The sequence below is a fragment of the Ammospiza nelsoni genome, chromosome 6, assembly GCF_027579445.1.
Source record: "Ammospiza nelsoni isolate bAmmNel1 chromosome 6, bAmmNel1.pri, whole genome shotgun sequence".
Lineage (NCBI taxonomy): Eukaryota > Metazoa > Chordata > Aves > Passeriformes > Passerellidae > Ammospiza > Ammospiza nelsoni.
Window position 1 is genome coordinate 47,357,432 of NC_080638.1, and position 23,644 is coordinate 47,381,075.

Below are 23,644 nucleotides of genomic sequence, written 5' to 3' on the forward strand. Positions count from 1 at the left end.
AGAGGATGATTTTCAAAGTAAAAATAGTGTGGGATGCCTTTCCATTTGTAGATGAGTTTGGAATGAAAGGCCTATTTGTGCAATTTAAGCCAAATGCACTACAAAATAATGATGATTGCAACTGTAATTCTTTATTTGTGGAAAGTCATCTTTGTTAAATAAACCTCAGGAGGGTTTTTTAACCCAAAGGACTTAATTCAATTGTACCTTATTTTATATATAAAATATAAAGTAATTATATGTAATTACAAGGGAAGAGCAACACGTTGATATCTTCTACAGGAACAAAATATGCCAATGCATTCAGTCACGCTGTCAAAGATGAACAGCACAGTAAACTTTTCTATTCATGGCAGTTAACACATCAGAAATCACAGACTTCAGCTTCTCAGTCCACGGCTATAGTTTTGGCTTCCTTTCTGAGCAACAGATTAGTCAAAACACCCACATAACTGCAGATTTAACCCAAGACCAAACGTTTTCTTACTCTGTTTTGGCACTAATGGCACTGCACAACAGGACAACATACAGCAAGCTATTTGTACCAGCTTGGGGGACAACTAAACCAAAGACCATTAAGATATTGAGGAAATAAAACACAAAATGAAATAAACAGCTCAGACAGCAAGGAAGTGCCAAGAGAAGACCAGCATCTTACAGAGGAACCTGTGATTCCTACATATGGTAACTAAAGAAAAACAGTTATGAGGTTTAATTTATTATGCAACTGTCTGCATAATAAAGAAAATGCTAATGGTCCCCCATGAGAATGATGAAAACTACCTTCTTCAGGTGGCTTCAGGCCTTTCATTTGTAGCACCAAAGGAACACTTCTCAAAAGAAGACATTTGATTTTAAAAATCTTAGAAAGAAGTTGTCTGACTTCTCAATACACAGGCAGAGGCACACAATTTCAGCAGAAAAATTAACAGGAGACTGCACCACCTACCAAGGCTGCCCAGACCTCCCTCCTGGTAAAAGCTAGTGGGGAAAATCAACCTTCCTGCACCTGAACATGTCTGAAAACATCCCCTGCCAGCCTGACTAGACCATTGTCCTCTGTGCAGGAATGACAGCTCAATCTGAGCAGTCCACCTACTCTTAAATTGCAAAAGAAGGCTGTATGGATGCTTTGGTAAATTTCCCCTGCTGCACATTCTAAGCAGAAGTTATTCTCAGGAGACACCATGAAAGCTGAACATGACAGCTCCTATTTAGTCTGATGTATCTGAGGAGAGGGGCTGGCACCAAGAAACAGTGTACTTTTCACAGAACTGCTAACAGAGGTGTCCAGTTTTGAGAGGACCAGATGATGTTCCAAGAGGCATTGTGAATCCAGATTGATGTTCTTCCCACAGAAATCCTGAACAGTATTATCCCTGAGGGAAACAAGACAAAACTGCCTGCTGAACTCGCTCTGTTGAAGAGTCCCCTAACTTCTCAAAGGCTTTCAAAGCCTCTTGTCTGTGTCTCCCTCTGCCTTCCAAGAATTAAAAGAGGGGATATTGCAGGAGATTTTAAATATGAGCAGACATTATGCACACCAGGAATATATTCATAGCAAGCTATTTCTAATACTGCCTAAGGCTGGAGAAGAGAACAAAAAGAATTAGAAATGTCTGCATTAACTAATGATAAATGCTTTTCTGTGACACAGAGCAAAAAGAACATAAGCAAGGGAAGGTAAAATCCCTAATTTCCCATCTCTACATTAACAGGTAGGTGGTAGAGATCCCATTCTCTACTGCTGGGAAAAAAACCATGAGAAACAGTCCTTTGAAAATGTATAAAATGTAACTAGATACAGCTTTACAGCACAGCAATTTGAGGATGCCTACAGAGAAGTTTTCAAGTGGCCTGGAAGTAAAACAGTTCTATCTCCTCCATGAGTCAATCCTGATTATGAAACAGAGTCTAAGCAGGAAATACAGATAAACTCCAGAGAGAATACTGAGACCACTATGTCCTCCATTTAGCTTGAAAACCTCATAAAAATTATATATAATTAATGATCCTGTAGTCCTATGGCTCTGCAATCCCCACTGGAGCAGAATACAAGTCCTGGGTGAAGCCAGTGGCAAAGCTGATGAAGAGAGCTGACCCCTGCTGCTAGCAAGGCCAAGCTGTGGTAAAGAGAGATGGAGAGGAACTCTGCAGAATTCTGGAGAACGACCCTTGAGGTTGCATCCCTTCAGTGCAGCAAATGGGAAAAACAGCTGAAGAACTGGCCCATCAAAAATTATGGATTTTATTCCAATTAGTGTCTTCTCCTCTATGCATTTTAAGCATCAAGACCACATGAACGTCATAGGCTCTCTCTCTGTCTTTCTCTCCATTTACTGGATGGAAATACTGCACCCAAGGGACTAGACCCTGATTCTGAAAAGGGATAAAAAATAAAAACCCCCATGTATATAGTGATAGAATTAGGCCTACCTAGATACTTTATTTCAATGCCTTGCAGCCCTTTCCTGAGAAAAGAGAGTGTAATTGCAACAGCACCGTGACGTGAGGTCAGCACTAATTATGAAACCCCACCCAGAATACCCTGAGCTGAAATAGCTTTTGCAGATACTGAGAGTTCTGGAAGAGGAGGGCACTGGCAGTGCACTTGACCAAATTAATCTCTGTTGTGACTGACTGAAAATGGAGCTACACCCGGGGCAAATTGTTCTTCCACCAATAAACCAGCACTGCTTTAAGCAAAACAAACCACTGAACCACAGTTCCTACTGCCATCACTAGATGTCTCTTACTGCCCTGCTTCCTGATAGTTGAGTATCTTAAACAACATTTTACCCTTGAATGTTTCAGTATAACCTTGAAATAAAACCATAGTGAAAGAAACTGCCTCACAAAGATCTAAGCTAGTAACAAAATGACAGCTATATGTTCAAATAGCTTTCAGGATTTGCTTTAATGTTATTGATACTCTTCTCTCTGGTATTTAATCCAGGAAAAAGTCTTTAAGAAAAGGGAGAGAGGGGAGGAGAAAACATTTGCACTTACTAAAACAGGCCACTACAGGAGGTTCTCACCACAAACTGCCTGCAATTTGCTAGTGAAAATACAAGTGTTTTTCACCAACCACCATGCAACAGACAGATATGCCATGACTATCCTGCTAAGGATGATATCCCAAGAATTTTAGGTGGCAGAATTTTATTTCATTTAGAACCTCAGAAGCATTGGCAAGCAGCAAAATACCCAGAGCTTACCTATACTTTTACACTTTTTAAAAATGCTGATTTATTTCATGCAGACCTCACAATGATGCACTCTTACCTCACTGTGACAGCCATGCTCCCTATAGGGTTGATTGGCAATGGCCTGGCTCCAGGAAATATTCCTCTACTCAGTACTCGAGCTCCATTTTGTATCACTCCCGAAGGAACTAAAAACAAAACAAAACATACAATGTTTTTTCTTCTAAAGGAAAAGTTAGAAAAGTACAGGAGCAAAATGTGGAACTCAGGCTTTTCAATGTACTGGAAAACCATTAGAGAGCTCGTGCAGTACACTGCTTACCTTGGACATCTCAGCCTCGAGTCTTCTGAGCCATTCTATTTCCAATGCTATTTTCATGGCAAACAATGATAACATGGCTTGCCAAAGCCACTGCCTGACCTAGTTGCTGCAGATCATTCCTTGTATAAATGAATCACTTTTCTTTTGCAATTGCTGTTCTACTGCGAATGAATGTGCTAAGAGTCAAAACCAGCTATGAGCACAGATGTAACTATTTTGTCTACAAAAAGAAACAATGACCCCTTACAGATAAATTGAACACAAGTATTTCACTGCAAGATCACAGTTGACAGCTTTTTATCATCCCAGTTTACTTTCTGAGCAGCAATATCTTGGGCCCCCATCCCTGCAAAACAAAATATAAACTACAAATATGTATTTAGCAGGAAGAGAAAGAGAAGAGGCTTAGAGGCCATTATGTCCATAGCAGTGATTAGGCCCTGCCCCTGGCCATGGGTGACCCTGCCATGCAGCCTGGCAGCAGTCCCGTGCCCCCTGCACATGGCCGGGGCACAGCCCGGCCTCCCTCACCCAACACGGGCTGGTGCCACTGACACAAACTCCCAGGAACTGACCACTACAGACAAGACATTTCACTGGGCTCTTCAACTTGGCTCTACATCAAAAACTGCAGCTCTGGCCAACACGATTTTAGGTTACACCCGAGTACTTGCTCTCTACCCAGACACGTTTCTTTACACTGCTCAGCCCAGGGCAGACAGCTGAACAAGGAGCAGAGAAGCACCAGTCGGGCACCACCACTGCAAGAATGTCCTTAGCAAGTTCCAGGGTTTTCCCCCTCCACTGCGAGATGCAAGACTCCCAAGCAGAGTTCTTACTCTAGGCCCTCACCAGGGCCCTACCTGCATGTACTGGCATTTGCTGGCACTGCTGTTACGTCCCTTCAGGCTGGGACAGTCACCTCACCTCAGCCCCCACCCGAACTCGCTTCTTTAACACCCACAGCTGACACACATTCTATTTACTAGAAGTCATCACTCACACCATAACTTCCCCCCATGGGGAATGTCCAAAAAGGGAATGATGATCATTACTCTTTTTATATTATTTTAAAATATATGGATATTATATAAATACTTGTAAGATAAATGTAAACTGTATTACTTTATATACACCCACAGAATTTATTTTTAAACAAATTACATGGAGACTAGAGAAATTATTCAGAATCAAGACATACACTTCACATGCCCAACTTCAAATACTCACACCCCAAAATACTAGTGTATTCTGAGGCACAGGAGCATATGCTCAGAAGTATGCTAGTTCTAAGCTGCTGAGGTACACTTCAACTTCCCATAAACATCAAGCCGGATCGACACCTCCCCTCCTGCTGTCCTGGTGCTCACCTTGTTTCACTCCAGACCACACAGATTAGTTCTGGGAAAATAATCTTCTTTCTCCTGCTTGTGAGAGCACACCACTCTCCCGATCAAATCCTGTCACTGTGTAACACCCACTCTTGCTTTTGAGCACCTTTGAAGAACAGGTCAGTTATATTTAGGTACTTAAGTACAACCTCAAATGGCTAAAATTACAGAACTTAGTTTATAACAACTTGGGTCAGCTTTCAATGACCAGAATAATTTTAAATAGCATTTTGCTATTTATACCTCCCTACTCTGTATACTTTTCCCTTCACTGCTAGTTTACGAGGAATCCATCTAACCTCTTTCACAGAGGGGACAATGTAAGGCTTTCTCTGCTCCAGTGTTCTGAGTTTTAGATACTGTAGAGCAATATTATCATGTTAAAACTCAAAAGGCTGAATTTCTTATTATATTTGTTCCAACAGCGTAACCTTGCGATGGTCAAAACACCACTATCATGAAAGAAAAGCAGTCTGCTCAAAGACATGGCCAGCCTAAAACATGAAGGTAACAGGTGAATTCAAAGCCACAGATAAATGTGCTGAACACTGAAAGATCAATAAAAAGACATAATTTCAAATGGACATAATTATTCCAACAAACTTTTAAGAAGGACAGATTTTATACTGCACCACATGGTATGGTTTCTCTATGTTTACAAAGTCCCATCAAAAGAAAGGAACCAGAAGTTTTGACTGAGAAAGATCGGGGAATTTTCTCTTCACTATGATATAAACCATAGTTTTATACTGAAATGAAACATTTATGCATATGCCCAGAATGTCAGTTAGCTATGGATACTGTCTAAATATACACTGTAAAACTTCAAAGTAAACATACTGAAAGAGCTACTACAAAAAGAGAGCAACGGGCTCCTTGATGCCCAAACTCTTCTTTGCCCAGATTACCTAATTATCCTGGTTGCTGGTAGAGTTAACTGATGCTTATTCTATGATTTTTCTTCTCCTCTATCCTTTATTGACATCTCCCATTGCTTCTTTAGAACATCCTGTTTGCTTCCTCACAATTTTCAAAAATTATCTTCCTGACTTCCCTTCTTTTATCTCCTCTGAGTTTCCTTTTCCCCCTGCACTCCTATGTATGTATCTATACCTATATCTATATCAAATATACTGCCAAGTCTCACAACTTTAGATTTTTATACCTTGACACTCTCACTGGAATCCATCTTTCATTTTCCTTGACCCTTTGCAGGTTTCCAAGTCATGGAGAGCGATCCAGGAGACAGTCTCTTCAAAAGCTTCATATTTAAAACATTCTCTCATCAACACACACACACACACAGACACACTCTCTTCTCTCTCTCTCCCCATATTCCCTTCAAGAAGTAACAAATGAACAAATGTTTGTAAAAAAAAACAAAACACAGAAGTTTGCTGTCTTATGAAAATATCTCCTAAGAGACAACTTGGTCTCTTGTCCTCCTATGAAATTCTCTTCAATCATGGCCAGTCTGTGCCTCATGCCACCACTCACTGAAAGGCTCCAATAAGACTGTTCAGTCCAGAAGACGTCTTAACCATGACTCTGTGATTCTAACTTTTCTCTGAAGTACATCACAGCTCTGGATAATGAAATCATCACTCACAATTCAATAACTATTTCAGCTTGCAACAGCAGTGTTATTGCTACTGATTTTTGGGTTTGTTTCTTCAGACTCTCTGAATTATGATTCAGCACAACCACTACATCACTCAGACAAACAGAAATGTTGTATGCAAGGGATCACTGGAGAAGGACACCGGACTATGTAGTGTATCCTTTCAGGAAATATATGGAACCATAAACAAAAAACCCCACAACATCTTAACTTTCTGGTTAATCAGCTTCTGTAGCACTCTAAACCTAAAATGAAAAGCAGGATTAAAATATTTAACTAGTAAAAGGTATTAATTTCTAGCTATCCACATGACCAATGTGCCACCATAAGACTGATCTTTCTTGCTCATTCATCTCTACTTACAACACTTAAAGCATCAAAACTGATCCTTGCAGAAAATAACATTAATTACTTAATTTTAAAAAGATTATGGATAAACTGCTATTACACTGTCTCTGGTACCCACAGAGTCTTCCAGCCTTCGTGCAGGCTGTATGACAGCTACTTATATTCAAGGAATTATTCCTACATCTTGGTGCTTTTGAAGGGTAGTGGATTATTTACTGAAATTATGTGGTACTTTTATTCCAAAGATACATTTACGTCTTACAAGCTTTAATTACGTTTCAAACACATACTTTGAGGTGAGATATTTATATTTTAGAGATTGAAGATTCAAGGTGTGGAGGTAAGATAATTTACTCCAAGCCATATCATCAATCAGTGTCAATCTGGATGAACACCTTACAGTCCTGACCCCTCTCTTGTAATGCTTCTTTAACCAACAGCACAGGCAGGTTCCAGGTTTCCAATTCCTAGGCAGAAGTGTGAAATGTAATTTACACCTTTTCTCAGCAAGTGCCCAAAGCCGTTTATGTCTGAGAAACTCAGCTCAAGAAAACAATGCAACAAGACCTGTGCATCTCTTTGATGAAGGTTTCCTTTTTCACAAAATGTTCCCAGTGAAACACAAAGAGTCTGAAATGACAAAATCATTATTCACCTTTCAACTTTCATCACTGCTATGTTTTCAAGGGTCTACTCACCTCTCAGGGAACTTAAACCCAGGAAACACTTTCACTGGAGTAGAGTCAAAGTGTGTACTGAGAATCTGCCCCTCATCTGCTGCATAAATGGGGAAATTATTTTGGATCTTATGCTGCTCTGCTGGAATTCTACAACCTGAGTAGACTCAGCCAGCTGAGTCTCCACTGGCTAACTCTGGAGTGAAGCAATGCATCCAATGTCAAAAATCAAGACTACACCTCTGAAATTCTCCAAGGGGAAAAAAAAATCTCCCTTTTGTAGAGAACTTTCATGCTACAGTTTAACAGACAATAAAGTGACTGACATGTGGGAGAACATACCATAATCTGAATCCATCAAGGCACTATGTTCACAGTGTTAAAGGGATCCAGCAGAAGCCCTTCAAAAATCCAGTGTTGTTTTGTAGCCTGTACTCAGGGTCTGTAGGTGGAAAGTAAGTAGAGGGCTACATGATCACTCCACAGCCAGTGCAGGACTACTTTAATCCAGAGCATGCTCTTGTGTGCACATTAGCCGAGTAGATTAGTCCAACTATGGACTTCTTTTATCACATCTCTCAACAGACTGCATCCCTGATCTCTAATTTGCAGGGGTGTGCAGGTGAAGCAAGCCCAGTTCTGGCTGAGATAACCACCTCATCTGAGATCTTCACAGCAGTGTCAGAAAAACCATGTCAGACTGAGTCCTTCCCTGAAGATCTGATTGTCAAACAAACAATGCAGCAATTTGGTTCAAATTGAAATGCAAAAGGAGGAGGAAGTAATGGATAGTCCCCAGACACACTGACACCCCAAAAGCTCACTAGAAAAGGAAACTAACTTCTTGGGTAAATGTTGGCACGTGGAAGTTAAATGACGCATAGGCAAGGACTGAGACTTGTCAATCAAGACAATGAACTGGTAAAAAAACCTGTTCTTTGTGTGATCTAGGAAACAAACATACACTTCATCAAACTGTCTAGCTCAAGGTAGCCAACACTTAGCAAGGAAGAATGAATAGTATTTACTGAGAAATGAATTTTAAAGAAGTGGAATGTGCGAGTGTATCCTGTAGGGACAGACTGGTTCTTTGCCTCTTCTGTCATCATACAGCACATGCATTGATCTCAGGGCACTCTGCCCTCACCCAGCTTCTGTAGCATAGAAGAAATCACTATAGACAAGAGGTACTGAGTTTTGGCTAATATCTGTCAGCTTCAGCTCTTTTCTGACAAGCTTTCTTTCAGTACAGTGTTTAGTAGAATTCTTTAGATCAGGCTACAAGAACTGAAAGTAGGAAATTGCTGATGATCTATAGTGGATGGGACATCAGAAGTTGCCAAAAGCAAATGTTTTCTGCCAGATGTGTAACTTTATTCAGCTATCTTATCCCAGGCACAAATTTGATGACATCTGCCCAACTTGTATTTTACAGCTCAAGGACCATTTCATAGCTTTTAAATTCCGTACTCTGTAGTCCTTACAAACTGTGAATCTAGGATGCATCCAACAAGACATTTATTCTAAACAAAAATTGAGATTTTTGTTTTGGGAGACAAATGTATCCTGATAATCCTATCACACTCGTACTTTTTCTAAAAATATTATGAGGAGTATGGAGGAAGAAGTAGAAAGTACTTGATAAAAGTAAGCTTTCTTTCCAAATTTATTTCATCCCTTTAATGGCTTAATAATAAACACCAAAGTAAAACAAACCAAAACAAAATCCCAACCAAAATCTAGCAACAGAAAGTTTGAACATTATGAAAATGTATTTTCCTAGTTTTTGCTTTAATACAAAATTGTCAGTAAAAATAGTTTTACGAAACATTTTACTCTCAATGATTTATCATTTTCTGGTACTCAAAGTTAGGCTGGAAGCTCTCTCAGTTATACTAAGTGACTTGTCCATAAGCAGTAGAAATAGAACATTACATCTATCAAGTTTCAAGTACAATAAAAATGTCCAAACAAAACAGCACATTCTATTTTATCCTATTTGGAGAATTTCTGACTGTCATTAAGGCAATTTTTTTGGTCTTCATTCCTGTATATGTATCTTGCTCATATACAATCCACTTGCATTACTTTAAAAAGCAAATTTCATTGGGGTACAATGTTAGAAGTGTAGAGGTGAAGTAGATCTCTTTAAGGAATTACTTGTCCCCCCACCAAACTTACAATATATGTATCTAGTCTGGGTTTTATGTTTTGAGAGGAAGATTAATAAAGACTTCCAAATCAGAGAGACACTGGTTTAAACCATAGAAAACCTATTTTTAAAATATCTTCACCACAGCACTTCAGTCTCCTATAAGGAACCACTCACAAAACCAGTGTTGCTAAGTTTTCTGAAGGCTACCAGTTTCTAGTCAACCCAACCGAGCAGTGATGAGAGTACTGAAACCAGAAGGTGGATGTCAGAGCTGGGAAGATTCTCAGTTTCCTGGTTTCCACCCAAATCCTTTCTGTGAGCACTGTTTAATAGCTGTTTGCAGCATTAAACTTTAGGTTTAGCAATGTACTTGCATTTGTGTGCAATTCACAAATTATATAGCAACAGGCAAAGGACTATGCATGAACTCGGAGCTATGTGTAACAGCACTGAGAAGCTTCTTGGATTAAATCACTATTTCCAATCCCTCTGACCACAGCACTGTTCACTAGCAGCTGCAGCCATACACTAACACTGCCCCTTTCTTTACTCATCCCTCCAGAAAAGCAAGTGGCTCAAAGTTCAAAATGACCTCACCAATTAAGAAGGTGTTGCTACCTACATGCTTCCAGTGACTTGAATCTCCAGAATTCCAACACACTGCAAAAGCACCAAAACCTATCTCCCCTTTACATCATGGCAAAACATCATGGTTTGGCAAGACTCAATGACATGCCCAGGATGCCACACTCTTAGAATCACAGCTAGCAATATTCACTTTCAAGATGTTGGCGTGCTGAAAATCTTTTGTACAAAAAAGCAACTGTACAAAACTAACTCAGGCACCTCACTGATTTAGTACCCATGAGTTCTAAAGTTCACTGGTTTAGTACCCATGAGTTCTAAATGGAGCTCTACCATTTGTTCACCATCCTGTTTTCTTCTGTCCTCTCTCCAAATTAGATTCACAAGAGGGAAACAGGCCCATAAATTTGATGCAACTTGCCCAAGATGGCCCAGACAATACTCAGTGCCTTGCAGGTCAAGATACAGTTTTCAGTGCAAGTCAAATATTTTGGAATTAATATTCATAAACTAATAAAAATCCCAAGTATTTGTAACTTGTGGTAGCTGCTTCTAAAGGAAGCAGGTGTTTTAATTGCTGTTTCTTTTCAAACACAAACCTACAAAACCTGATGAAACACGACTTCAATAAACTGAAGCAAAAAGTATTAAATCTATGTTCCTACATGCCCTCTCTTAGCATATCACAGTATCTTTCATGCTTTAACTCCTGGTGCCAGCTGGATTGCAGGTTTCAGTAGAAACTTGCACACAGTTGGCTACTTTGAACTTCTGCCTTTATTTGGTCTGTGAATATACTGCAAGCTGTTAATAATTGAGAAACTGATTTCTGACATTAACACTCTAACTATAATTGCATATCCTAACCTTTAGTAGCAATGTGAACAATCAGTTTTATAAGTCTATGCAGTAACACCTGCACAAACACAAAATAATCCTAATAACAGTATTTTACTCTTTTACTATGCCTTATGTTTTTCTAAATGAAAACTAAGGGATGGTGGAATTGGAGTAAATAGTAACCAATGTTTGTCAGATATCATTTCAAGATTTCATATAAAAGCAGATGCTGATTTTAGAATTCATTTGTGATTGTTAGCAGTGTTTCACACATAGGTGTGGAATTTTAAATGGTCATTTAAAACCATAAAGCTAATTAATCAGTTACAAAGTGTAACCTCCTCTTCCCAACAAAATCTTTCCTTTTTCCTTCCTACACACAGCAGGTATTGCTTGCCCTTTTACCATGCACAGTTCCTGAAAGCTGCTTAGGAGAGGAGGACAAGGACAACTCTTCTCTTTCCAGAGCAGTTTCTTGGTACACCCTGCTCTCCTGAGAGCAGGTTCTCAAGAAGCATTCCTCTGGCAGGGTCACAAAGCAGTCTGACAATAGCTTTCCTCAGCTGCATGGGAAATGCTTTGATGGTAATTGACTCTCTTCCCCGGGCAGAGTATCAAAGTGCAAATCAAGGCTTCCCCGGGAATCTGGAGTTGGTTGCCCAGGCTAGAACAATAGCAGTGATGCTAGACAGTCTTGGTAATGGTTTCTATTTTAACTTCTGCCTTTATTTTTTAGAGCTGCCTGTCACTTGGCATTACTACCATGCTTGCTGGCTAGTGATACGTTTGTTTTCTTGTATTCTCTGTTTTTGTGCAGCTGTATTTCACTATGGATTCCTGTAATACCTTCACTGCAAGCTCTGTGGGGCAGGATGGCTCCTGCAGCATTTGCACAGCCCAGTCCAGTGGGGGTCCAGGCTCTGTTAATGCACAGCATTAAAACCTCAGGTCTGGTCACAGAACAGGGAGGGGAGTATTGGCAGGAAGTGAGACCTCTCTTTGCTCCTTGTCACCTGCTTACTGCCTTGCATCAATCAGAGAAAAAAACCCAAAACAGGCAGGATGTGTGCAAGGAAGGAGCTGAAACAGTGCCCAAGTGAATGGAAAGTATCCAGATGGCTGTGGTAACTTACACGATAGGAGTCAAATCAAAACAAAATGAAAACAGAACCATATGCCATGTATCCTGCACTCTCTTGCTCTTTCTCTCTCTCCCTGCCTTTCTCCTGGCTGTTGCCCCAGGTCTTTCTATCACTATGGATAATAGTATGTTACTCATTTAAGTGTATGTCATGAATAACAATAACCTCTCTTTTACATAAGAGAGCACGTATTAATATTATTCATGTAACAAATGTAATATGAACCACAAAATTATACTCATGTAAGGGTCAAGGAAGTGCAATGGTCTACAAGGGAAGTTATATTTCTTTATTACATCCTTTTTATCTGGTATGCTGTATACTTATAAAAGAGAATATTAATTTTATACGTCTATGTTGCTATATGCTATAGAAATATCTACTCACAACCTGCTTGTATCTCAGGGGGAGTATTCAAAAGCATCATGGCAGTGGCAGCATCAATGTCAGGATCTGGAAAAATCAACCAATAAATACATTATTTACAACTGGGCTAATCTTCTTACCCCCATTGCTAAACTACAGGTTTGACCATGTCTCTGAGTGAAAAGGTAGGAGAGTTCAGCACTCAGAGGGCTCATTGGCTACACATTAAATTTATCCCCAAACTTGCATGTGATCCCCTTGTTACTATTAAACAGAGTGGTGATCTATGTCACTGAGCCATACTTATGCTTGTGTGTGCATGATATCTTTGCTGTTAGCCTCACCAATTCCCTGTTTAATTCTGTGAAGAGTATTTAGATTTCATTACAAAGGATCTGAGAAAGCAGGAGCAACATCACAATTTGGAAGCCACAGAGAGGGATGAGCTGACAGCTGAGTGGAAAAGCACAAGGAATACCTGAGCAAGTACAAAAGATGACACTTGGTCATTTCTATTTGTCAAGAAAGATTTCAGCAAAGTTTGAGAAAGTGTTGGAAGACAAACTGCTGCAATTAAGAAAAAAAAAAAGAAACTAGCATTTCATCGAAGCATCAATTTATTTGCATTCCTGTCCACTGTCACTTTAATATAAGCAAAAATAATCAGCTGGCTGCTGTTATTCTTAAATTGGTTTCTGAATCCATCATGAAAAGTCAGCTGACAGATGGTAAGTTATAGAGACAGAACAAAATATGATCCTTTTATAACTATATTCACTTGCTTCACACACAACAGCTCGGCTGCTATGGAAATGCAGGTATCTATGACAACAGTAAACAACCCCACAACGGCCACTGAATAAGCTGAAAAGAACATCTGCCCCAGCAAAGCGTCCCAGCTGCCCTGGGGCACAACTTGCTAATCGTGCAGTGATGCCGTGTGACAGAGAAAGCCGCCTATGCCATGTCCAAATAAATGAAGTGTGCAATTGAAGCAGACATAAAAACGCACACCCTAGCTGACTGCTGCCTCTGTGCTGCTAAACTGAATGACTAATGAGTATGCATTTGTTGGTTGGGGTTGGGGTTTTTTTCAGCTTGTCAGTATTTATACCAAATTACATAAAAAAAAAATAATTTACTACTAATAGCTTCATGGCACTTTCTTTCTGCTATTATGATAGAAAATTACTTACCACTGTTAAAAATATCTGTATTTTTGATCTTTATATATTTCAAATCTATTCCCAGTAATGTGATGTGGTATAAAGCCCTGTAATATATTAACAATACAAATGACGTAGACAGGATTTCAAAATCTGCTTAAGCCAAACAGAAATTCACTTGACTGCAGAATTTAAAAAAGGGACTTTTTATTTGTTTAAGTATGTACTACTTTTCTGTGAATAGCTGCAAGCACTCTTCTAAAGGTGACTGCTCTATTATTTAATTGCTAAAACACTAAACAAGGAAACAGTGTAGTGGGTGTCAAACTGAAGCTGAAGCAGCAGCAGCAGCAGGCTTAGATAAAAGGTGCCTGTGTCTTCTGGACAGGTCAACATTTTCCAAAGAAAAAGCAGCATTATCAACTTATGTTCAAGTCTGAAGACACCTCAAAAGCAGAATTCCTGCTGCAATTATCTATGCTGAAAGTGCCATTTCCCAACAGCATCATTCCCAAATATATGCCATGTTGCAAGACTGGATCCACACACCACACAGCAAGTGTGTGCTTTCCAATTAAAGAGGAATAATCCATCTAATGTTAAAAAGCAAGACAAAAGAAGCCTGAGAAAGACAAACCAAATTCACCAGAATTCTTCTCTCTTTTTCATACCATAAAATTAAGAGATTCTTAAAAGTTGAATTTAGCATATCATAATTCCTACAGCCAACTTCAGCATTTATTTATTGGCTGTTCCTAAATTTTGCTTTGTTTTAGTTCAGTGGATGACACTGTAACATAATGTGAATTTTGCTGCTCAAAGAATAAAAGGACACTACCAGGAAAAGCACATTTCCTGATGACTTTGGGTTTTGTTTGTGTAATAAACTCTGTGATCTGAGATAAAATTGATGCAACCAGTTTCTGTTGAAAGGTGCATTCTCAGCCTTTGGACCACTAACAGCACCACAGTGTTTCTGCAATGACGTGAGACATGAACATGAGCTGCTCACAACAGGGACTGCATCTGCAGCAGCTGTCTCCCACAGCACAGCCATGTCTCAAAGCCCATCCACACCTGCTATCAGCTGTCTCCCAAAGCTTAGCCACATCTCAAGCCCATCCACGCCTGCTATGTTTCTGTTTCTGCTGGTATACTCTTGAAGAAACTAGACAGAAGAAACTAATCCATAATGCCTTGGCAGAGGTAAGAGAGCTCAGAGGCATGCATGAATGGTGGTGTCAGTAGCATCCAGGAAAATGTGCTTTTGGTTTTCCTACTGCAAGGAAGAAAGAAAAAGGAGGGACTGGTGCACAAGTGAGACAAGGGCCAAGGGACAGCTGTCTGAGCCTGCAAAAAGAGGCAGATTGAAAAACTGGCACATTCTTTTGCAGCATTTTTGTCCACAATCTGGAGGCGTTCTCATGAGCAGTGTGTCAAGAAGAGCCAAGAAGTAGCCATGAGGAGCAGCATCAAAGGCATGGGATTGAAAGGCACCTTTGCTGAGACTGGCACTTCTGGCTTTGCTGCTGGTCCCCACCAGTGCCCCCATGCTGATGGCCCCTTCCCCATTGAAGTCTCTTCCACGTGGATGCTCCCATTTGTAGCTGTAAGGCCTGACCTTGCTTACTGCTGCATCCCCACCAGCTGGTGACTGGATCCTGTCCCTTCTACCTGGCCTGTGGTCGTGCAGCTGTGGATTTCAGAACTGAGATCTCTGCCCTGCCTGAAGTCTGTGATCAACACAAAGGCTCCTGAAGTTATTAACAGTGGGTGGTTAGTGAAACATGATTGCAGGAACATCTTTCCCTAGGAAACCAGGTTAAAAATAACTACATATAAAGTTTTGGAATATAAAAAATTAAGTATTTAAATTAATGTATTCTGGCTTCTTTTTTTGCTAATTCAAGTAAAAATGGTGAACTGACTGCATACATGAACTGTTAATTTTTGGTCAGTGGAAAGCAGATGTCCAGTCTTCCCTATGAAAGAGGGAAGTAAGGAGCAATGAAGAAAAGGAAGGATTGCGGGTGTTGTACAAAGAAGTAAGAGTGTGTCAAAGTCTCAAACAGGCAACACTGGAGAGTGTTAAGAAAATAATGACAAAAATTGCCAGCAGCCACAGTTCTCCCTAACAAACAACTGCAGTCCAGCTGTACATTTGGTACTTCATGCTGCAGTCTGAAGTTTCAGTGCTTGGTCCCTCACACACCAAGGATCCATCACAAGGTACCAGAAAGGACCTGGAAGAAGCCTTAAGCACTTAGAAGATCTTGTAAGGCATGAAAGGCATCAAGGAGCTGGATTTCTACTACAGCTGCAGTACCTCCCCTTGCACTGCTCTGGCCAGCATTGCTCTTAAACAACACTTGTTTTCACAAAGATGATACCGGGGGTGGTATGAACCTCATGGCAGTTCTGTTTGCTGCAGTTTAGATTCTTGTCAGCAGAGTCTTCAACAGTGAACACCAAATCTCTAAACAGCACCTAGTTCTTTCAGTGAAAAAATAACCTACAGTATCACTCTGGAATTACATCTTCTATGATATTGTCAAGATGTACTTGGAGCCAAACTTTGCTTTGCATTTTACCTGTATAAATCAGAATCTGTCTTGCACAGACATGTGAAGTGGCAAAATGGTAGGCATGAAATATTTAGCATGAGATTACATACAAGCAATGCAGAGGATAGCCCTCAGGTAGAAGACTCTTTATTCTAGAATTCACAAAAAATAATTAAAATCAGTCATGTAGCTGAGAAAGCCAGATGTGACAGCTGTTCTTTTTTATGTTGTGATCTCTGATCAGAGTTCATTTTATATAGAGAGAAAGTGATTTACAGTAATTCGTATCATTTTGATACTATTTTAAACTTTGATCAAACCCTTCAAATCCATCCCCTTCCAATTAAATAAAAATTAGGGTAACATAGTGCCTTTCTGGCTGTGCAAAGGGAAATTTATCTTTACAGCCATACCATAAGGTTTTAAAGAAAATAGCAGCTAAAGCAGTTCAAAGCAACCATGGCCTGAATTTTCCAGCACAGATGCCTAGAGAGAGGCACTTAAGATGCATATTTAGGTATTAAGAAAATGTTACAGCCAACTGACGTAAAAAATGTAGTTAGTAAATAAACTGCACCATCTGCACACTACAACCATTGCTGTGGTACCTCATCAGGAAGGAATTTATAAGATCTTCTTTTAATTTAAAGTTACTACATCTAAAATAGAACTATTTTTGTGAAGTACTTCACTTTACCATTCAGTATGCTAGTTTTTGGCCCATTCTACTTCTGCCTCAGCATCCTCCACTACTTTTTCCCATTTATATGTTCCCAGTGTAGATGGAATGCCTAACACCTAGTGTCAATGTATTCAAAAGGCAGAAGTTCAGATTATTCCTTGTCTACAAATCAGTCTTTTAACCCCTTTCCTGCCTCACTTTCTAGCACAGCCCATTCCTACACTTTTTTTTGTTATTTGATTCTTTGATATTTTCAATTTTCATCAGTAGTAAAATGGTGCAAAAGCAACACTGTCTTCCATCTTTACCTTCAGGCTTATTAAACTGCAAGGGAGCAAAGAGCAGCTTGCCCCTCTTTAACTTCTCTATTAACAGATGTGCCTTTTCCCTTTCCATACCATGATGGTTAACCTTGGTATAAGTCAGGTCAAAACCATACAGAATAATGAACAGAATGAAGGCTTTTTTCCCCCATTTGCTTTTTTTTCCTTTCTATTTTTAATTTATTTTGCCTAATGACGGAATAAGAATATAGCTGTTAAAATAAAGTTGCAATGTGCAAGACAGAAAGAAATACCTGAAGAGAATTGTAAGTACTGTAACTCTGTCAAACTCCTTCATGTGGGAAGCCACTGAGTCCACTTCTGAAATATTTAAATAAGGTTGAGAAGTTCTCTTAAAATAAACAGAATACTTGTGGAAGAGTACAGTAAACCAGTAGGATTCAGAACCAAGATCTTGGGAAGAAACAAGAAGTTATATTCGTATCTCAACAACAGTGCACGAAAGACCAAGCATGAGAATTCTGGAAGCTATACAATAGAGGTCAGGAGGAAGCAACTTCATTAGTAATGCCAAGTCACAGTGGAGCATCTCACACTCCTTAAATAGATCTAGTATGAGACACAGAAGAAGAAAGGCACAGGTCTAAATGAACTAATAATTTTTCCTATTTAGGTTCATTTCTGGCACTGCCAAGTAAGCTATGGCACAAGTATCATAAGAGGTCTAATTTTAAAAAATACAGAACATTTTTCCCAGAAACCTTCTTCCTGCTTTTATATTTTGTTACATTTGTATTGTCATGAAGCAACACATACAATTTCCATTCTCTAACAATACCATTTTATCAGCTGAAAACCTGTAAACTAAACATACAGTTGCAATGTATTCTTGTTAAGAATGCTAGCTTTAATAAAAAGAATGATAGAAGAAAGAGTTACAGTAGGTCCTATGCATGCACTAACTCAAAGAGGTTCATTTATCATTCAGAAAGCTGTGGGAAAACAAAGCATCCTAACTTTTCATCTCAGGAGTAAAGGCTGAGATCATTTAACTGTTAAAAGACAGACTCAGAATACTGATAGTCATTTTACCAGTGCAAAATAAAAAATATTTTAAGAGACACCTGACTAAAGAGAGATGAGACAACATCTTACACATAAAGATGATGCATTATAGCATATATAGCTTAAATGCAGGTTGGAGATTTTTGCTTTGGTTTTGTTCCTTAATTTTTTTTTCATTTTGATGCACATTACTGGCAAGGCTAACTTTCAGGGCAGAGGGACGTGGAGAAAAAAAATCTACCAATCACAAAGGCAACAGTAAAGTTTTTTGACTCCATCCAGCCTGTGTGGCTTGGAGTATTGAACAGAGAACATCAGCTAGAGAAAACACTGGCCAGTCAGCTAGCACAGAAGAGAGAAACAATTTGCTGTTCCATCATGTACTTACCTGATTTTTGATCAGGAATTTCAACCATCTTCTTGACTGATTGCTGCAGCCTCAGCTTCTACAGTGGAAGACGTGATTATGAGGGCTGTAACTCCTTGCAGCCTTACAGGTTGCAAACATTTTTTTTTGACTGAAGAATACACATACACATAAACACACGTGCTCTTTGTACCCAGTTATGCAGATGTGTGTTATCTCTGGGACATCGAGGTCACCATTGCTCAAGCTTTCATCATGTCCCTGCTGCTAACAATAGGCTTCTCTTTCAGCAAAGTGGGAGGATGGCCAGCAGAGGAAGTCCTCTATAAAACTGTGACCAGGAAGCAGTCCTCTATAAAACTCTGACCATTTAAGACCAAATAAACCATACCCTATATTGTCCCATACCAGTGTTTTTCTAAGCACTCATTTCCCTCTCACTGCTATTTCAAAATATATTTGTGTGCACCAGGCCTTGAGAACCAAGTAGCTCTTTCAGTCCAGCAAGCACAGGACGTGCCAGCTGGAAAAGACCCAATGCATTTCCCTTAGCCTGAGTGACCCTTGAGGAAATGTCTTCAGTTCCCCTGCCTCCCTCAACCACTACAGTTTCCTGAAGTTCTGCAGGAAAAGGTGGCTTCTGGGTACTTCCACCACAAAATGAGTCTTCGGGAGGGCTTCACTCAAATGCCCCAGCTCTTGGAATGACCACGCCATAATCCACACCAAGAACAAAGAGAGCAAAGGCCTGGGGAGGGGAACATAAATTCCCTACTGGTTTCAGGATCCAGACAGCAAAGGGGCAAATATCAGATAAACATGAAAACAAAACTGAGAGAGGTATTTCAAGGATTTGAAGAAAAAAAAGTTGCTGCTAATGATGAGAAAAAGGTCAGGCATGTGACACTGCCAATGAGAGTGGTGTATATAGCATAAGAGCCAAATGCAGTCTAAAACCAACATAAGAGCAGAAAGGATGAACAAAAAATCCAGCAGCTAAAATAGCTGTGTGCTAATAACACAGGCAGACTGCCATAATGGAAGAGGAACTCAAAGCACTAGTGCTATTACAGGAAAATTCACAAACAGGGTGGAACAGAATTATTAGTGAAACAGGTGTCAAAAGGTCTGTGCTTTTCAAAGAAAATACAGATTTTATATGGTAGGATACTGTTATGCAATAAAGAAAGAGCAGACTTCGGAAATAGAATAAAAAAGAAAATGTTTGGCAATGCTGTGGACAGATGGTCAAAGAAGATTTCTAAGAAAGAGACTCTGGGTCTGCTCTTGACTTCTTACACTAGATATAGATCTGGATAGAGCTCTGCATCATTAAAGAAATGGGAATTACGTCAACAAGGGAGACTAACTTCACAGTGCAGATTGGAGAACAAATGCTATTAATCATGGTAAGACCAGTTATTCCTGGATGTGACAGCTGACAAGTTTCTTTATCCATGTTGCTGAATGATCAAGAATAGATTCTATTCTGCTCTTTATGTTAAATAATGAGGATGACTTTGGAACAGGGGACCATGAAGCAATTCAGTTTAGATTAATTGGGAAGGATAACAGGAAGCCTAATTTTGTTTAAGATCTATTATTTTGAAAGAGCAAGTTCTGATGAACTAAATGCTTCCTGTGGAAAACAGAAAACAGACTGGACTGAGGAACTCTATACCTCAGCCTGGGGAAAGCAGCAGTTTCTGCAAGTCACTCCACCAAGACCTAGAGGAAACCTAGAAAAAAAGCAGGGAAGAGGCACTCTTTGAAAATGAAACCACAAAACCCTAAAAAAAACCAGCTAGACCACCAAACCAACATGGAAACTGACTTTATGACAAAAAGCAGAGAGCTTGGCTTGCTCAGCTAAGCAAAACGAAGGCAGAGGAACTAAGACTATCAATATGAGGTAATCAGGGGATGCAGGGGTAAAAAGCAAGGTAGAAGGACTACTAAGTTGAAAGATAATTTCAGTAAAGCAGCACTGGCTGAAGACAAGACTGGCAATCAGAACACTTCTAGTAAACTCTTCTAACAGGAGCTGAAACAAAGCAAGAAGTCTGCATGTGAAGTTTCAGAAGTATTTACAGTGTGCTGCTGCTCACAATGTGACCCAAGGGAAGGGACCCTTTGGAAGCTGCCTTCCAAACTGCCTCTCTAGGGCAGGTAAGCTCTCTGCAAAGCTATGACAGAGAGGGGAAGAGCACAAAACACAGTCATGAAGAAACTATGGCAGTGAAAGCCTATTTGCACAAAGGCTTAACTACATAAACCTGCAGAAGCACCAGGATGGTGTCTGACAAGTACATGGAGATGCTGAGGACTTCTCCAGCTCTGTGGATGATGACTGAGCACAGGGAGGATGCTCAGCATGGCTGGAACAAGGTGCTCTTCTGCTTCTCTGAAGGAAATCAATGGAGGAAGACAGTAACACTGCCATCATCTGAAAAAAACTCGTTCCACTCTTACTGCAATACTCCTCTTAAACCTCTTTCATTTTCAAATAAAGGAAATGACAGAAGAGCAGGAATCTACTATTTAGGGCCTTTTCACTTTTTTTGCCAGAGGGCTTCTCAAGCAGCCTGAGGAATGAGGCTCAAGCCAATGGTAAGGCAGTGCAAAAAATACCAATGCCATTTTTGAAGGATTGTTATCATTAAGTATGAAAACAAAAATAGGCTTTGAAGATCTTGGAAGTCTCACTGCAGATGTCTTCAAGATAACCCATGGAGTAGCAGAATTACTTTCAAATTACAACAGTCAATATTGTGAAACCACACTGGCCAGTTCTGGTGAAGACTTCTGGTTAAAGCAACATGGTGAACACAGGCTGAACACTGAAGAGACCTTACAGTGAAACTAGTCAGCCTTAGGCTGGGGCTTCAACTTAGCTTAAACAGCACACATAAGAACAGGAATTATTTAAAAGAACTGCAACACCATTTGTTTAGATTAAACACTGCTTCCTAATTATCAAAGTTTTTTTGTTTCTTACTTCCATACTTCACAAAAGAGATTTTGTGGAAGATATGCTGTAAACCTGAAAAAACTTCTCAAAACTTCCTTTGTTTTCATTTCCTTGAATTCAGTTGAATTCCACTAAGCATTTTGCTAATTTGGCACCATCTACACTATATACTAGCAAACATGTAAATTCAATATTGACATCATTGGCATTTTTGCTTACATATTTCAAAAGCAGAGGAAATATGAAATGTTATGAACTAAAATGTGGCAAGAGAGTAATTCATTTGAGAGTCTAAAGAGCAAGCACTAAGACAAGATTTTGCTGCTAAGTCACGTTTACAGGCCCCCTTTGATGCTTCTAACTTGCCCAACTGCTATCATGCAGCTCCTTTCTAGCTAAAATGGTTGAAACAACTTTTTACTATTATCTATTATATTTTGATTAATTTAATTAAAATTAATTTAATTAAAATGAAGGAGGATTCCACTTCTGCCAACCTCTGATTTGCTATGAATGATCCTGTTCGAACGCCCTGAATTCTGAATGGCCACTAGCTGACAGGTGAAGTTACCAAAAGAGTAAGAAATGGGCAGCACACAATCAGAACTCTTTTGCAGACTCTTTCAGCTCATCAGCTGAAAGGTGTAAAGTGTATTTACTCCACAAAACAGAGTGGGTAGGCTAAGAAGCTCTCATCCCCTTCTTTTTATGCTGAACAAGCACTGATCACACATACAGGGCATGCCTAAAATAAGCTGTGGGATGTGGAAGAGGTTTTATGGCAATTTCTGTGAGCCAGAGAGAGAAGTTTGACAAGAGGATCCATATCTACCCCTGAAAGAATTCTCTACCAATGTTGTTGACAGAGAAACCAGAAAAGAAAGAAGGATAAATAAGAGAAACCTGCAACTGCCTATTCCAATAAGCACTTTGTCTCTTGTGACCAATGAGCAAAGTGTAAACTTATGAGTTTTGTAAGAATGTATAAAAGTGTGCATGCTATAATAAAAATGGTTTTGAAGCCTGCTGAAAATGGAGTGTGTTGTTTTGTATTGTCTTGGTCTCAACTACGGCACTTGGGCACCAAAAAATTTAAAAAATAAATGAAATGAAGCTTTATCCAGAAAACAGTGAGAGCTGGCTCCGTAATCCAGGAAAACACTTATATGTACACATGTGAGAGGATGAGCAGCATCCATGGAAGAGGATCCGGGTGCCAGCATCCTGCAGGGCTCAGCCCCAGGCTAAAACAGCTGGGCAACTCAGCTGTAGTTCAGGACAGTTTCACAAAGGACTAGTGCTTTCATTAACAACAATCATAAGCATGTTCTGCACAATTCTCATGGGCATACAGTGAGGCTGCAGAAGAAAATCCCTTCCAAATGGTGCTAGATCTCATCTCTTTGCAGCCCACCAAAGGCAGCTCCTGACCCCAGGCAGCCGTGGTTCTGGTGGGAAGGAACATCCTTGCTCCCGCCAAGTGGGTGGCAAGACAAAAGCTGCCATGAAGAAACATGGACCTTTATTAAGTATTTAGTCATCTTGTCAACTTTGTGCTTACAACCAAACAGAGAAAAAGCCCCACATTTCCTTTTGTACTCCAAAATTTCAACAAACTCTAGAGAGAGCTGTTTTACTGATTTTAAGCAGCAGTTTCTGCAAACTTTTTCAGTGCAACACCTCTGGCCTTTCAGAGGTTCTACTTCATATACACATAGCACACAGTTTGTACTACCTCTGCTAGTGCAAAATCAATTTACTACCATGATCTGTGCATCAGATCTGAGTGTCTGTTGAGAGCAAAACACGGGCTGTCTGGGCAAATGCATCTTAATAATGTTGGTTAACTGGATCAATTACAACAAACCAACCCAGAGAGAACATGTTTGCCT

At 39.7% G+C, this 23,644-nt stretch overlaps 1 protein-coding gene across 4 annotated transcripts in view; it reads right to left on the reverse strand.

The window, feature by feature from the left end:
• The window catches only part of FOXN3 (forkhead box N3), a 204,535-nt gene that overhangs the window by 13,604 nt on the left and 167,287 nt on the right, over positions 1-23,644 (reverse strand). For 2 of the 4 annotated variants that reach the window (XM_059475184.1, XM_059475183.1), the window contains 2 exons: positions 12,675-12,740; positions 3,286-3,394 (listed from right to left, as the gene is read on the reverse strand). In XM_059475184.1, coding sequence (XP_059331167.1) covers positions 3,286-3,394; positions 12,675-12,740 — 175 coding nt within the window. The remainder of the gene's footprint in view (positions 1-3,285; positions 3,395-12,674; positions 12,741-23,644) is intronic. The other 2 variants (XM_059475185.1, XM_059475186.1) reach the window with 2 other exon arrangements.